General features: G+C 42.7%; 1 protein-coding gene across 10 annotated transcripts in view; it reads left to right on the top strand.

Moving 5' to 3' along the window:
• The window catches only part of RBMS3 (RNA binding motif single stranded interacting protein 3), a 1078291-nt gene that overhangs the window by 673542 nt on the left and 390075 nt on the right, over positions 1 to 14674 (top strand). For all 10 annotated transcript variants that reach the window (XM_090046479.1, XM_090046485.1, XM_090046477.1 and 7 more), the window contains one exon: positions 3378 to 3469. In XM_090046479.1, coding sequence (XP_089902605.1) covers positions 3378 to 3469 — 92 coding nt within the window. The remainder of the gene's footprint in view (positions 1 to 3377; positions 3470 to 14674) is intronic.

Here is a 14674-nt window from a genome sequence, read left to right as displayed (position 1 = left end):
CCACATGTACCTACTTGTACCATTTCAGTATTTTTCCAGTGTCAGCCTTTAAGACACAGTTTAGCAATTCTCCCCTGCACAAGAACAGGAACATTGTGAAAAATAAAGTGAAATACAGTCTCCTAGCAGTAACAACGCCTCTTCCCAAAATGGGTTGGGTCCGATGTTCGTTCAAGGATAATGCACTAATCAGTCTCTCTAAGCTATAATGGTGGTATCTGACTTTCTGGTGGGCTTCCGGTATCCCAGCTGGCGGCTCTCGTTTTATGTCAGGGTCATCTGTATTGTCAGTCTGAAGTTTCATCAGATCTTATTTCTTCCTTGCCAAGACTGTGTCTCTCTTTCCTCTCCCTTGACTCTGAGTTTAGGCTTTTGTATCACCCAGAGAACAAAGGCTTTGTGCAGTTCCAAGAAAGACCCAAGTTTTCCTAGTGTGGTAGTAATACAAACTTCACAGCTATTCCATGGAGCATTTTTTGAGAACATTGCAAAGCGCACTGGCCAAATGCTGAGTGGGAGAGAGAAGGAAGAATCAGATGCGAAAATAGTAAATCGGTAATTAAAAACAAAAACCAAACTGATAATTGAATTCCATTGTACTTTTTCATTACGGTGCTTGTGGGGCACACAGTCACAATGCACAATTGCTCAGTGGCTTCCCTTAATGTATATTATTGTTCTAAGTAAATATAGGACAAAAAAAAGAAGGAAATGGAACAGGGAGGTTCAGGCAATAAGTATATTATCAGAACAATGCCTGAAAGTTCTTCTTTAATATAGGGGCATTTTCTTTCAATAACTACCTTGGTTTGTTTGTTTGTTTGTCTGTTTGTTAAGTTTAAAACTTGGCAAATAATTCCTTAACCGGGGGGAAAAAAGATAAGGTCACGAGCATAAAATTCCTATTACATTGGACTACCAATTGTGTACATTGAAGTCTAAATACCAAATAAATTGTAAGCTTTGGGGTCAGATGTTCTCATCCTTTTTTGGGGGGGAGTGGGGGTGAAGGGGAGAGTCACACATTAGGTAAAAATGCTAATAAAAATGAACATGGCAGGAAAGCACCATATTTGTGGCTGCCCTACTGTATTATGTTAAATGGAACTGTTTAATAGCTATGTCTGCAAAGAAGCTGTTAGGCTATAAACACGCTGGTTCTAATACTGTATTTACTTTAACATAAGACATCTCTGAATATAAGACTATCCCTCCCAATAAAATTCTATATATGGAAAATGTATAAACTTGTTAAAATTTGCTAGAATCTAAGTATTAGAGCGTTGTCTTGAATTCCACCCCTTCCCCAGCCCCGCTACAGCAAGGAACGCAGTGGCTGGGAGGGGGGCAGGTCACCTCCTTGCCCTCTACCCCATCCACTTCTTTCACCTACATCCTTCCTGCCACCTGCCCCCCCATTCCCATCTCCCAATAGCCTTTTGCCCCTCCTCTTCCTCCCCTCAGTCTCTGCCTCTTCCCCTCCTGCTCTCTCCAGTCTCTGCCCCTTCCAGCCCCCAGCTTCCCAGTCTCTGCCTCTCTCTCCCTTGCTGTCAGACACTGCTCAGACTGCTTTATCCCAGAATACAGAACGTGAAAGCTTATCTTTTGGCAGGCCACGCAGCAGTGCCCTGATTAGCTGGACAGGGGAAGGGGCTTCTGGGTGCTTGGTGCCTGGGGGAGACCCCAGTGCAAACCCAACTAGAAGTGAGCTGTGCCTGAGAGTCATGGGGGGGGGGGTGAGCAGGCTGTGGGTCTGACTCTCACTCCGAACTATGCTTAGGGCTTGAGTCAGAGCTGTAGCAGCTGTATGCTTCCCCCTCTACTTCATATGTGAAAATAAGACAAGGAGCTTTTTTCCTTATGCTGATGGTAGGAGTAACCTCATTTCATATTCAATTATATACAGTATTATTGAACCTTACGGGCAACCCCAGTGTCAGTCTTATCATCTCCAGGGGAGATGACAAGAGAGTGAGTAGTGGTTGTAGCCTCTCTGCATAAAGCATGCCCCTGGGGTCATTCTTAGGAAGATGTAAGACAGAGCTTTCTGAAGAGCCTAAGGAGCTAAGTATCCAGGCCCCATTCTGAAAGGCACTTCAGCACCTTGAGATGTTGACAGGTGTCTGAAGGGATTTTCTGAAGTTCCTGTCTCTATTGAAAATTGGGAAGTAGATGCTGAAACACTTTTTTGAAAATCAAGTATTTAAGTATTTAGGGTTCATTTGAAAACCCAGTGATTATTTCCAGGTATATTTTAGGTCTGAAACTGAAGACTCAGAGAGAGCTCTCTATAGCAGTGGTCTCCCAAGTGGGGTGCGCAAGATGATCCATTGGGGTGTGGGAAGAAAATATTAGAACTTCTATTTCTATTTATATAACTATACATATTTTGGGGGTGCGTGCTCAAAAATTTTTTACTGACGGGGTGCGCGATCAAAAAAGTTTGGAGACCACTGCTTGAGAGCACTCCCTAGGAGAGGACTGGGCACTTTCCCCAACACACAGGAAAGAAGGACCAGAGGGAACGGACACGGTTTAATTCCAGCTTTCTGAACCTGACTTTTCTGGAAATAGCTAGTGATAACCCATATGGTGCAACTCATGAGTCCAGCCTTAATCGCTTCCACCTGGAAGAGGGCTGCTGTGAGCTCCCTTGCCTTTCAGAGTTAAGGGAATGGTTATTATCTCTTGCTACACAAAATAGTATTCCCATAGCTCTCCTAGGGGAAAGACTTTCCTTAATCCATTCCTAGTTTTGGTTTATTGGGAAATGAGCACATTTGCTAGACACTGGACCCCTGGCAGCTGCAACCTTTCCTCCCAAGTTCACCTTCTGACTTGCTGTAGGGAAAGTGAAAAACCTATTTTACATGAACAAATCAAGCAGAGAGATTTCCTGGAATCAAATTCCTTCCTAACTGCTCCCCTTCTCCAACCAAAAACCATGGTTCTGTCCTAATCCCAGGGCTGGGAGGTGGGGAAATAATCTGGGTGAGAGCAGGACACAGACTGGAAGGACAGAGTTCATATTCTTTTCCTAGAGATGGCAAAATGAGGTCAATTGCTTGATGAAGCCCCTTTAGCACAGGTGTTGCTTTCCCTTCCCAATTCCCAAGGGAGGGAAAAATCATAAAGAAGGTACTACCTTCTTTTTCTGTAGATAAAAAAGCCTTCTTCACAGTACTTTGAGGCTGAAGGGATAGCATTTCTTTAAATACCACTGATTTAAAGGAAGTAAAGATGAAAGGAATACAGATGTGGTGTCTTTTGGTGGCAGGAGTGCAATCAGTTAGAGGAATCTGGGAGAGTTTGATGGAGTGGGAGGTTGTTTATAGATATTAATGAAGTCTTCTCTGTGTGTATGTGTTTTCTTTTAGGTTATGGTTTTGTAGATTTTGACAGTCCAGCAGCAGCACAGAAAGCAGTAGCATCTCTTAAGGCAAATGGTGTGCAGGCCCAGATGGCAAAGGTAAGAGCAATGAATGCCACTTATTTCTCCCTTCCAACATTCCTTCCTCATGTTTTTATGATATCTGAACTGTGTAATAAAAATGTCAAAGGTCGGTCTCTTCTTTTTTTTTTTTCTTTTCTTTTCTTTTAATGGTCCCTTAGCTAATACACAGCTCACTTGTTTACTCTGATGATTATTTGTCTGCTGGCTTATCAATGTTGTAGAAAATTGCTATTTGAGGGCTCTGGTGTGATGTTCTCTATAGTTTGTTGTGTTCCCTTCCTCTGACTTTGAACACTTTACAGGAAGGCTACTTAAGTTTATTATGGTCAGAAAGAAATCTTCTTCTTTGGTCTAGTGTCAAAGTAACTTTCTATGCCTTTGAATATTCTTCATGATTTAGTTGCCTTGTAGGTTTGTTTGAAGAAGTGATTGTTTGAAGAAGCAAAGTTTGTTGCTTCTGCATCTTTAAAATAAGGATAGAAATGGAAATCTCAGTTTGCCTAAAAGGATATATTAGTAAGTAGTATATCTGAAGAATTTTGGATGCAGCCTTGAGAGGCTCTCAGAAACTCATAGGGAAGTTACCTGCTTTAAGGAGTAGCCTGAAAGGACTGCAAGATTGGATCAAATACTGCATTTAGTGATTTGTCCAGTGGTAACCTGGAGAGGGGGTTTTCCACAGCTGTTAGAGTAAGAGATTTGTCTGTTTTCCAATGTTACTTCGTCTGTATGAATAAGAATGTATACCTGTTTTCTGAGAATTTGTATTAGATATGCCAATAAATGTGCAAGTTTTATACTGCCCCCAGAGTGCCCTTGTACCCCCATTTCTGCTCACCATTACTTCCACTTCTATCCCATTCCTGCTTACTAGTCACAGCTACTGTGTAGGGCTCCTGGCATCCTAAATGCTACCAATAAAACCCCAAACAACAGCAGCAGGCATAAAATATATCTCTAAAAATGATATGTGAATTTTAAATATTTCTCTTCAAAGAATTCCAGTGGATTAAAACCTTAAACTAAACTAAAAAAAAACAACCATGTGGACATATGAGGTTTGTATGCATACTACTAAATGCCTTAGAGTGCTGTTAGGTTCCTTGTTATCCTTAGTATGTCATGTTTTGCAATGCGAGTTACGCTGTTATGTTGGCTCTTGGTTTTTATTGACGTGGCAATAAAAATATTTGCTTCAAATAGGGAGAAAAGTGGAATGCTGAAGAAGCTGAATACCTACTAAGAATCATTTTATTTCTCTGATATATTAGCCCTTTTTGAATATAGTAACTCTGAGATATTTGTCAAACTCTGAAAAGAAACAGGAGGTATGTTCTCTGCTAAAGGTTGATCCTGAATAGCTGTTTCTGGGGGGATAATCTGTAATTAATGCATACCTGGTATCTTGTGGAAGTAGCAATCAACTTGCCTAATGAGGAAGGAAAGCAGAACTTTACTGCTGAAAATAGCAAAGGTAAGATGTCCTTAAAATGCAGACTATCAGTTCAGTGTTATACAACCCTAAATTCCTTTGGAGCACTGTGCAAAACCAAGGGATTTGGGGTTGCAGGGACTCTGCTAAAGGCTAGATTGGTGTTCTGGGAGATCTGTGGCTGATGTGGAATTTCCCCTTTCCTATTTTTTGAGGAGGTTACTGCATACATTTATCGTTTTTATTAGGCTGATTTATATGTTTAATATTTAGCTAACTTGCTTAGAGTCCTCAATAAGTCATTTTCAGTGATATGTAGGATTCAAAATAAATACATGCCTGGATCTTTCTATCACTGGAAAAATCAGCATCTTTAGAAAAATGAGATTCAAAGGAAAGTAAGCTGACTTCATGCAAAGTGGCGCATCATATTACTGAGAAATCAGGAGCCTGGGAAAGCAACCATGTTAGTGCTTGCAGATGTTGAAGCCAAGTTGCATAACAGATTGAAAGACAACACTATCTGCCAGTCTCTGTATTAACATTTAAGGATCAGAAGACATTTGAACAAAGATTCAGGAGAAGAATTTAACATCCAACAGTAGAAGCAGCAACCCAGGAAACCTGGCTTTGACTTTCATTGAAGAGTGGGCATTGAACCTTAAATTATATCAGAAGGAAAAGCATAATGCCAAAAAACTAATCAAAACCATTTGTGTGCCGTATTTATTTCTTCACTCACTTTCAAAAAACGAAATACAGTATCACATTAGGATAAACCTTGCTCCCACTTAAGTCCTACCCACTCTCTATTTTGAAGAAGTAGGAATTTTAGTAAGTGAGCTTATTCTTACCAAGAGTAAAATCTTACTCAGAAAGAGAAGCTTACATTCTCTCTCGTAGTCTTAATATTATATGGAAATCCAGCAAATTTTATTTGGAGAAGAAAAAGCAGATTTTGTGGGATTGGACCATCCATATTGTCTGATAGAAATATCTTTTGAATAGCTAAATCAAATAGTATAACTTTCTGACTTACTGACACTTAAACAGAGCCACCTCCTTCATTTTATAATATTTAGTCACCTCTTTGGCTAATTTTGTTTAACATGCTGCTGCTGAAAAGTGTCTGACACAAATGGATCAAATGTTAATGGATCAGTGTTCTGTTGCTAACAGAAAACTTGTTCTGAAAAGCTGACCCAGCAAAGAACCATTTCTACATTTTTAAAAAACTGAAGAAATGAGAGAAGAAGGAGGATCCAAGGAATTACAGGCCAGTAAGTCTCATCTCAAAACCTGCAAAAATCATGGAGCAGGTCCTTGGGGAATCTATTTCACAGCACCTAGAGGAGGAGAAGCTGATCAATAACAGCCAGCATAGATCTACCCAGAGCAAGTCATGCCTGACCACCTATTTCCTCCTATGATAAGGTGACAGGTTCTATAGATGGGGGAAGAGCAATGCTCCACAGCAATTGACTTTATTAGCAAGGCTTTTGACAGTATCTCCCATGACATTCTGCAGCATAGATCCAGAACTGGTTGGAGCACTGAACATTGTGCTCAATGTGTGGTCATCAGTGACTCAATGTCTAGTTGGGAAGAGGTATCAAGAGGAGGTCTCCAGGGGGTCTGTCCTGGGTCTGCTATTGTTTTAGCATCTTCATTCATGATTTGGATGGGCTTGAGTGTGTGCCTAGCAAATTTATAGGTTAAAACAAGTTGGCTGGGGTTGCAGACACTCTGGTGGTTAGGGCTAGGATACACTGGAGAAATGGTCTGGAATCAAGCAGATAAAATTCAACACAAATGCAAAGTCTTGCACTTGGTATGGAATAATTGTGTGCACAAATACAGACTGGGAATAAGTGGCTAGGCTGTGGTACTGTAGAGAAGGACTGATCTGTTCTTGTTAGCAAAAAAATAAAAATTAAAAAAAATCAACAGCATACTATTGATTAACAGGGGTCACTTGCAAATCAAGGTAAGTGTTTCTTCCACTCTGTTCAGAACTGGTGAGGCCTCACCAGAGTGCCTGTCTAGTTTTGGGCCCTATACTTTGCAGAGGATGTGGACATGTTAGAAGTCTAGCACAGAGTCACACAGATGATTAGAGGTCTGGAAAGCATGACTTATGAGGAAAGGACAAAAGAATGATGACTATTCAGTCTGAACAAGAGAAAGCTGTGGGAGGAATGATAACTGTCTTCAAATACCTGAAGGGTGATTACAGAGAGGAAGGCCATTCGACTTTGTCTGGGTATAAGGGACAAAGCTAGGAGCAGTGACCTCAAACTTCAGTACAGGAAATTCAGGTTGGAAATTAGAACTTTCTAACTGTGTGGGTGGTCAAGCATTGAAGCATGCTACCTAGAAAAGTTGTAAAATCTCCATCCTTGGAAATTTTCAAGGGTGGGTTAACCAGACACATGGCTGGGATGTTTTAGTCAGAGATGATTTTGCCTTGTGTAGGGGGCTGGACAGGATAGCTTTGATAGTGCCCTACCTTCCAGCCCTACTTTCCTCTGATTCTATGAATATTTTTAACTTTGTTTTTATTTCTCATTTTTGTTCTCTCTCGGTGAAATTTATCTTGGTGCGGAGGGGTGATTTGGAATTTTTCTTTGCTATACGAAGGATTGCAATAAAGGAAGTACCGATGTGCAGGAGCACATCACACTTACAAGGGGCAAGGCCAGGTTGATGAGGGTAGGAACTTTCAGTACCCTGTGCTCTTCATGCTTTCCTAGGAGAAAACCAGATTCCTCATATTACCATTATTCTAACTCTTTGCCATGCTTGCTGTGTTTTGCCTGATACCTCAATGCTGTGTAGAGTGATATTGCTCTGAAATCATTCTAATTTTTTTTTCAGATGTGATCCATTTTAGTTATTGAGGCAGATTACAACACATGCTATTGGGTGATTCAGGGTATTGTCTATTTATTAATAAATATATTAGTGAATCATGGAATACCTAGGCATCCCACTGGCAGACCAGAGACCGTACTGTGCCAGGGGACTACAGAATACAGTACAGGAAAAATGGTTTCTATTCAAAAGCTTACACATGTGCTTTTTTGCATGTATTTTCTATGAAAGTGTTTTAGAAACAAAACAGCCCTGACAATAAGCATATTTTTGCTGATACACAAGAGGCTGTGTTAAAAAGTACATGGAAATCTTATTGTCATCCTAATAATGTCTCCAGTCAGATTTAGTTTTTGGCATTGGGAATACCCCCTCTCCCTAATTACATGTAAATAATTGGATTCATTTAGTTTGGTGCATACATTTAAGAGATTATGTCTCTGATCCTACAGCGGATGGCATTGAAGAAAGCTGCTGTGTTTAGAGAACAGAGCTCTATTCAGGTCATTGGTGTTCTATGTGGGTGTAGCATTTCCTCTGCCTTCTTCAAATGCAGGATCAGGTCTGATAGAAGAATAAATAACAGATGTGTGCAGTGCTTAGATATGGGAGTGGTAGGTTCCAAAATATATAAAACTTGTTGCGATGAGTTTCTAGAACATTTAAAATACCTGATTTGCCAAGGAAACACGTTTTGCTTATAACCACTGTGCCTAACACATTTATGCAGACCCTGGTATTTAAGTGAGAATAATCCTCTTCTCTACTTTCCTCTTTATATTTACAAAAAACACTCATAAGAGAATTTTATAGAATTCCTGTCTCCTTTGCAGCTTACAGGAAGTCTTACCCATTTGGATGCAGATCACATGATTAACCAATGAGTCTCTTCACTATCTTTTGGGAACTCTCTATAATGGAAGGAATGAGATGTGAAATGTCTTTATATCTCTGTTTCCCCAAATGTTTAGTTCTCTGTATTTTACCATCTAAAAGTTTAATGTCAGTATTGTCACTTTTTTTTTCTTTAACTGTAGCATGGTAAAAACGCTTAACATGTGATATTCTGAATCTAAAAATTAGTTGCTTAATTTTGTTCATGATTTAAGTTTCTGAAATTTTCTGCTAAACAAATGTGTGGACATTGGTCCTTTTCATATTTGGAAAATATTTGTGAATACATTCCATGTTGACTACGCCAACTTTGTTTCCTTTCTGATACATAAGCAGGATGGCTAGGACTTAAATTTCTGCATTGGAATTGTCTGGCTTATTAACTTTGATACCATTCTTTAATTATCTGAAATTTTTCCTCAAGCAAACTCTTCTGTGAAGTTAAATATTTGCATTGAGTCCTTTCATCACTTATAGCTAGCGCACTAACCAGTGATTCCCTGAAACTTTACTGTGTTCATCAATGTGGAAAAACTGGGAACTCTGTTGTAATGAAGCTGGCTACATTCCACAGCATTTAATGAAGAACTCCATCCATTAAGGGGCTGTTTTTTCATCAGTTGGCAAGGCACTCTGGGACATGTGTGTGAAATATTCTGCAGTAAACAGTTCTAGTTCATTCGTGAAATGTTAACAGCCGTAACTGTTATGGGCTGTATGTGTCCAGGATTGACCTGAATCAATAACAAGTACTAATTAAATTACAATAAAATATTAGAGCTTCTTCCAGGAAGAAGGTATTTTCATTTAGATTTATAAATTCAAGGTCTTATTCTGTTTCCTGTTTGTTTCTTCCTTGCTTTTACCTCAGCACAGGGTTCTCTAGTATCAGCTGCTAGGAGTACTCAGGAATGTCTTACAATTTAAGTGAATCTACTTTGACAAAGGGAAACCGTTTTCATCTTTCCATCCATTTACCTGTGGTGTGGCTTGGCATTTAAGCTGACCTTTTCTAGGGTAATGGGGAATCATAGCATCTGTGTTTCTACAACAGGTACCAGAATTGTTCCTGAAGAGCTGCTTTTATTTTCTTTCATTTAATTCATTAAAGAACGTCAGCTGAGGAAGAAAAAGAGGCATTTTGGAAAAGTTAAATATATCAACTCTTTATCATAAGAGGTATTGGACAGATATACCTGCCAATTCTAATATTTAATCAAGATGAAATATTGTCCACGATCACTGTTGCCAACTTCCTTTTTTTACTGATAATCTGCCAGCTTTTTGCTGACACCCCAAAATTTTTAATGACACATGTTTTACCTAATGTAAATATAACTCTTCTTCCAGTCCCTGGACACAATGACAAGGATAGGGTACAAATTGTAGAGGTTTAGCATCAACCATAGTAAAATAAGTCTGGCTGCAAGTAAAATGTCTCCAGATTGTTAGTGAAAAATGTCCTTGAGTTGGCAACCCTGTTTGACTTCAGCAATGGATTTATACCATGTTGTCCCAACCCCAAAGGTCTGTTACTCACCTCCACACCCTCAACTGCCCCCTTCAACATGTTGCTTGCCCAGCCCATCCACAGGACTTGCTGTCTTTGTCCTGGAACAGCCCCCTCCTCCCACCCAGCCCTGCAGTTCCATCCTGGCTCCACCCCTTCCCTCTTGCCCACCCCAGGGCCACCTGTATACCTTCAGTCCATAAGCACTGAGAGCTACAGGCAGATGATGACCAGGACATGCAGCAGCAGCACTTGCTAGAACAGGAGGGGAAAAGGAACTACAGAAGCTCCAGAGAGCCAGAAAACCCTGACACACAGTTGGCTTCAGAGTTTCAAGAAGCAGTCCTGCTTAGACACCAGGGCTAGGGACAGACATTCAAAAAGCCCAAGCCCGAATTGATTTAGTCTTTTCAGGTTAGTCTAACATGCAGAGAGTGAACCAGTTTACAAGTGGATAGTTGTTCAACACATGCCTGCAGTGGCTCAAGCCGGAAACCTGGGGGTGGTAGAGAAGCCCTCCCTTCCTTCCACAGGGAAGCTGAGCTGGGGAGGGGGCCATGGCCAGGCCCCAGTGGCTTCTTGACAGCTGGGAGCAATCCAGCCACACAGGGCTGCCCGGCCCTAGAATGGAACTCTTCTTCCTCCTCCTTCTCCCCCCAAAGGGGCAGTGGGAGCACAGAGCTCCACTGAGCAGGCTGGGGGTGTGCACACTCCCCAGTGGCTGCAGTGCCTGCTGCCTGGCATCAGCAGCAGTCAGGATGGTCAGGGCACTTGTGCCCAACACATGTGTGGCTCTGGCCAGCACTGCGCTGGGGGAGAGAGCAGAGCCTGCCTTATCCCCCACTGGGGCTCTGAGCCTAAGCTTGTCTCTCCAATGCTGGAGCCAGGTGTGTTTTTTCCATGGTGAAGTCCCACACTCACACTGTGCTGGGACTGGAGGGAGTCATGCCCCTGTTTCCCCGCAGAGTCCAGCACAGGGCTTCTCTGTTGGAGAGCAAGCTGCAGGCATGGCACAGAGCTGTGGGGATAGAAGTGGCTAGGCAGGCTGCATGGGGCTGCACTCCTCCCAGTGCAGTGCTGACTGCCTCCTATTGCTGCAGCCATGGGGGAGTCCCCTACACACCCCACTCCCACCCTGACCAGCTGAGCTCCACACTCCCACTGCCCCTCCAGGAGAAGGAGGAGGGGGAAGAGTTCCCCCAAGCATAGAACACAGCCTCCACCTGCCCAGGGCTGGGTAGCATTGCATGGAGCCCCCCCCACTTCCAGCTGCATAGCAGCAGGGAGGGGGGGAAGGGGAGGAGGAGGAAGAGTCTCCATCCTGCACCTCACAGAGTCCTCCTCCCCACCCTGGGAAGAGGAGGCGGAGGAAGAGTCCCCCACCAGCATGGAACAGAGCCCCCCTCCCAATCCTGCAGGACACCCCACTGAGCATGGCCCCATTGAGGTGAAGGGGGCAGGGGAAAGGATTAATTCCTCCCAACTCCTTCCCTGTAGCCAGGGTCTGATGCATCCCCCTCCCTTCTGCTCATGGACAGACAGGCTGACCCTGGCTGCAGTGGGAGAAGAGGGGAAGGAGGGAAGAATTAACTTCCTCCCTGCCCAGTTTGCCTTAAAGGAGCCATACTGGCCAGTGTGTCTGCTGGGGCTGGTTCCTGCTCTGGCTACAGAGCAGAGGGATAGGGTCAGCCCTTCTGTGAAGCAGAGAGCCCCACCCAGCCCAGAGAGCATACTGGGGTGCTGGGGGGTCTCTGGTTTATCTTAAACCAGCAAGGAGTCTGGGACAGACATTGCATAAACTGGTTTGAGCCAAATCAGTTAAGTCTGATACTGCATTCAACCAAGTTTCTCTCCAACCACTTTTGGCCATTTTGAAACTGGTTTATGTGCACTGAATATCTGTTCTGTTCCAGCTTTAAACCAGCTTCTGATCACTTAAACCAGTTTACGTGTAATGTCTGTCCCTAGCCCAGGTGGCGTTGCTTTGCTCTCTGTACAGCATCAATATTTAAATGTAGCTTCATTCCAATGTGGACCTTGAAATGAGTTGTGGACTCCCTTGAATTTATGGGATGAATCGGGGATTTTTTTCATGGATTTCACACAGACGTTTTTAATCTTTTTTTTCTTTTTTCTTTTAACTGATTAACTGTGAATTTATGGGCAGTTGGCTACCATGTCCAAGGTTCAGATGTCCAGGGAAGGAGATATTGGAACAAATTGATAAAGTTCAGAAAGTCATCAAAGCCAGCTGATGGTCACTTATTAGGGCTGTGCAAAATTTTGCTGGGTGTTTCATTTTGAAGCTGTTTCAATGTGTTTCGAGCTTGAAACAGCCAAATTGGAATGAAACAAAAGGCATCAAAACAAAACGAGGGCACTAAACATTTTGAATTTTGAAGCCAGGCTTACTTAACTTCAGTGCCGGTACCTGGAGGCAGTTGCAGCCTCCTCTCATCTGGTGTGCAGACTGGGGGGCTTGTAGCCCAGCAGGGCTGTGGGGTTGTGCCAGACTCCTCCCGGGGGTGTGAGCCCCCAGATCTGTGCACCGGATGAAAGGAGGCTGCTGCTGCCACCTGGGACCGCTGGAGAAAAACACCTCCTCTCATCCAGCATGCAGATCTCGGGACCTGGACCCCTGGGACAGCTGCAGGGCTGTGCTGGATTGCTTCTAGGGATGTGAGCCCTGAATCTGTGCACCAGATGAGAGGAGGTCTCTGCCACCTGGTACTGGTGCTGGGCTATGGGCTGTGCCTAGACAGCAGCAGCAGCCTCCTCTCATCCAGTGCACAGATCTGGGGGTTTGCACCCCTGGGAGGGCTGTGCCGGGCTCTTCTCATGGATGTGAGCCCCTGGATCTGCTCATTGGATGAGAGGAGGCTACCGCTGACACAGGTTCCAGGTAAAATGATAGTGTTTTGCACAGCCCTATCACTTATGTGTTTTAAATGTAAATTTAAAAATGTAATAGTTGAGTATCCTTATTAAAAACAGCTACTGTACTGGCCTGGAGTTTAGCAGGAGAATTTAACTATAGCAGGACCATCCCCAGCTAGATCATCCCAGCCAAAGCTTTGTCTAGCCAGGGCTTGAAAACTTCCAAGGATGGAGCTTCCACCATCTCCCTGGGTAACCTGTTCCAGTGTTTTACTACCCTCCTAGTGAGAAAATGCCTCCTAATATCAAACCTAAACTTCCCTGGCTGCAACTTGAGACCATTGCTCCTTGAGACCGTTGCCACCACTGAGAACAGTTTAGCTCCATCCTCTTTTGAACTCCCTTCAGGTAGTTGAAGGCTGTTATTAAATCCCCCTCCCCCACAGTCTTCTCTTCTCTAGACTAAATAAGTTCAGTTCCCTCAGCCTGTCCTCATGACATCTAGCTTAACTTGACTTATATAACAAATACAAAGCGTGGCAGGGTGTTGGACTAGATGATGTCCTGAGGTCCTTACAACCCTAACTTTCTATGGTTCTATAATCAAAGGCTTCTTAGTCTGTAAATTCTTATATCCCTGTCTGACATCTGTAATATAAGGTAGTCAATATGAAACGAGTTTATGGTTCTATTCCTGTTCCCAGTAAGAGAGGTCCCTAAAACAAACTATCCATCTCAATGTATGTCTGAATTGGTCTGTTTTCTATAATTCATGTTGTGCTTGATTCTCCTTCCAGTAACACATGTTTAAACTAGGAGTAACATTCCTGAAACCTACAGCATAGCAGCCATTTAATCTGAGAGGAGAGTCAGATTTCCTGTCAGTAGTAGTATGTTTCTTGGAAAGTTTTATGCACTCTTTACAAACCTTTTACATTTGAAAAACAGGAAATCTGAGTTCAGCAAATGAGTAAAGGACTGGAGTCAGATAAATTAATTTTTTTCTCCAACCTCTGGAAACTCCAAATGCCTTATGGAGGAGTTATCCAACCACAACTATGCAGCTTGGGAATCAAGCTGTTGCTCATATTGAGAGAAAAGACGTTCTAGCTTCCGCAAGCACATCTTACTCACGAGGAAAACCAAGAACATTGAAAAAAAGAGCACAAAAAATGTGGCTTTAAAATCTCTTTCTGTGGTAGAAGCTGTAAGTTGCCTTTCCTTTGTTGCCATATGCTTTTGGTAGGGAACTGTGATAGCGCTCTTCTAGAGCTCAGCATGACAGTGGTGCTTTTGTAAGGTAACGAAAAATATCACTGAATACAACAATTTTTCGCCCCAACATAAGGAGATGTCTTGCATGAATGCTAGTGGGAGGATATATGCATGGGGCTGAAGGAGGAACTATACCACTCAATCTGTGTTGATTGCACAGATGTGAAAAGGCAACACGTTTTTTTCCGTATAAAAATTCAGGTTTTGTTCACCAGAGTTTCAGATTTCTTTTTATTTGAAAAGTCAGACTTGATTCTTATCTTGTGTAAGCTTCAGTGGATTTACTTAGGACCTGGTGGGAGGCCCTGGTGTTATGGCTCATTAACACCAGAAGTGCACACAGGTGTGTTTATGCCAC

The sequence above is a fragment of the Crocodylus siamensis genome, chromosome 5 (assembly GCF_052110815.1).
Source record: "Crocodylus siamensis isolate JL-2025a chromosome 5, ASM5211081v1, whole genome shotgun sequence".
Classification (NCBI taxonomy): Eukaryota; Metazoa; Chordata; order Crocodylia; family Crocodylidae; genus Crocodylus; species Crocodylus siamensis.
This window is presented reverse-complemented; position numbering and strand designations above follow the sequence as displayed.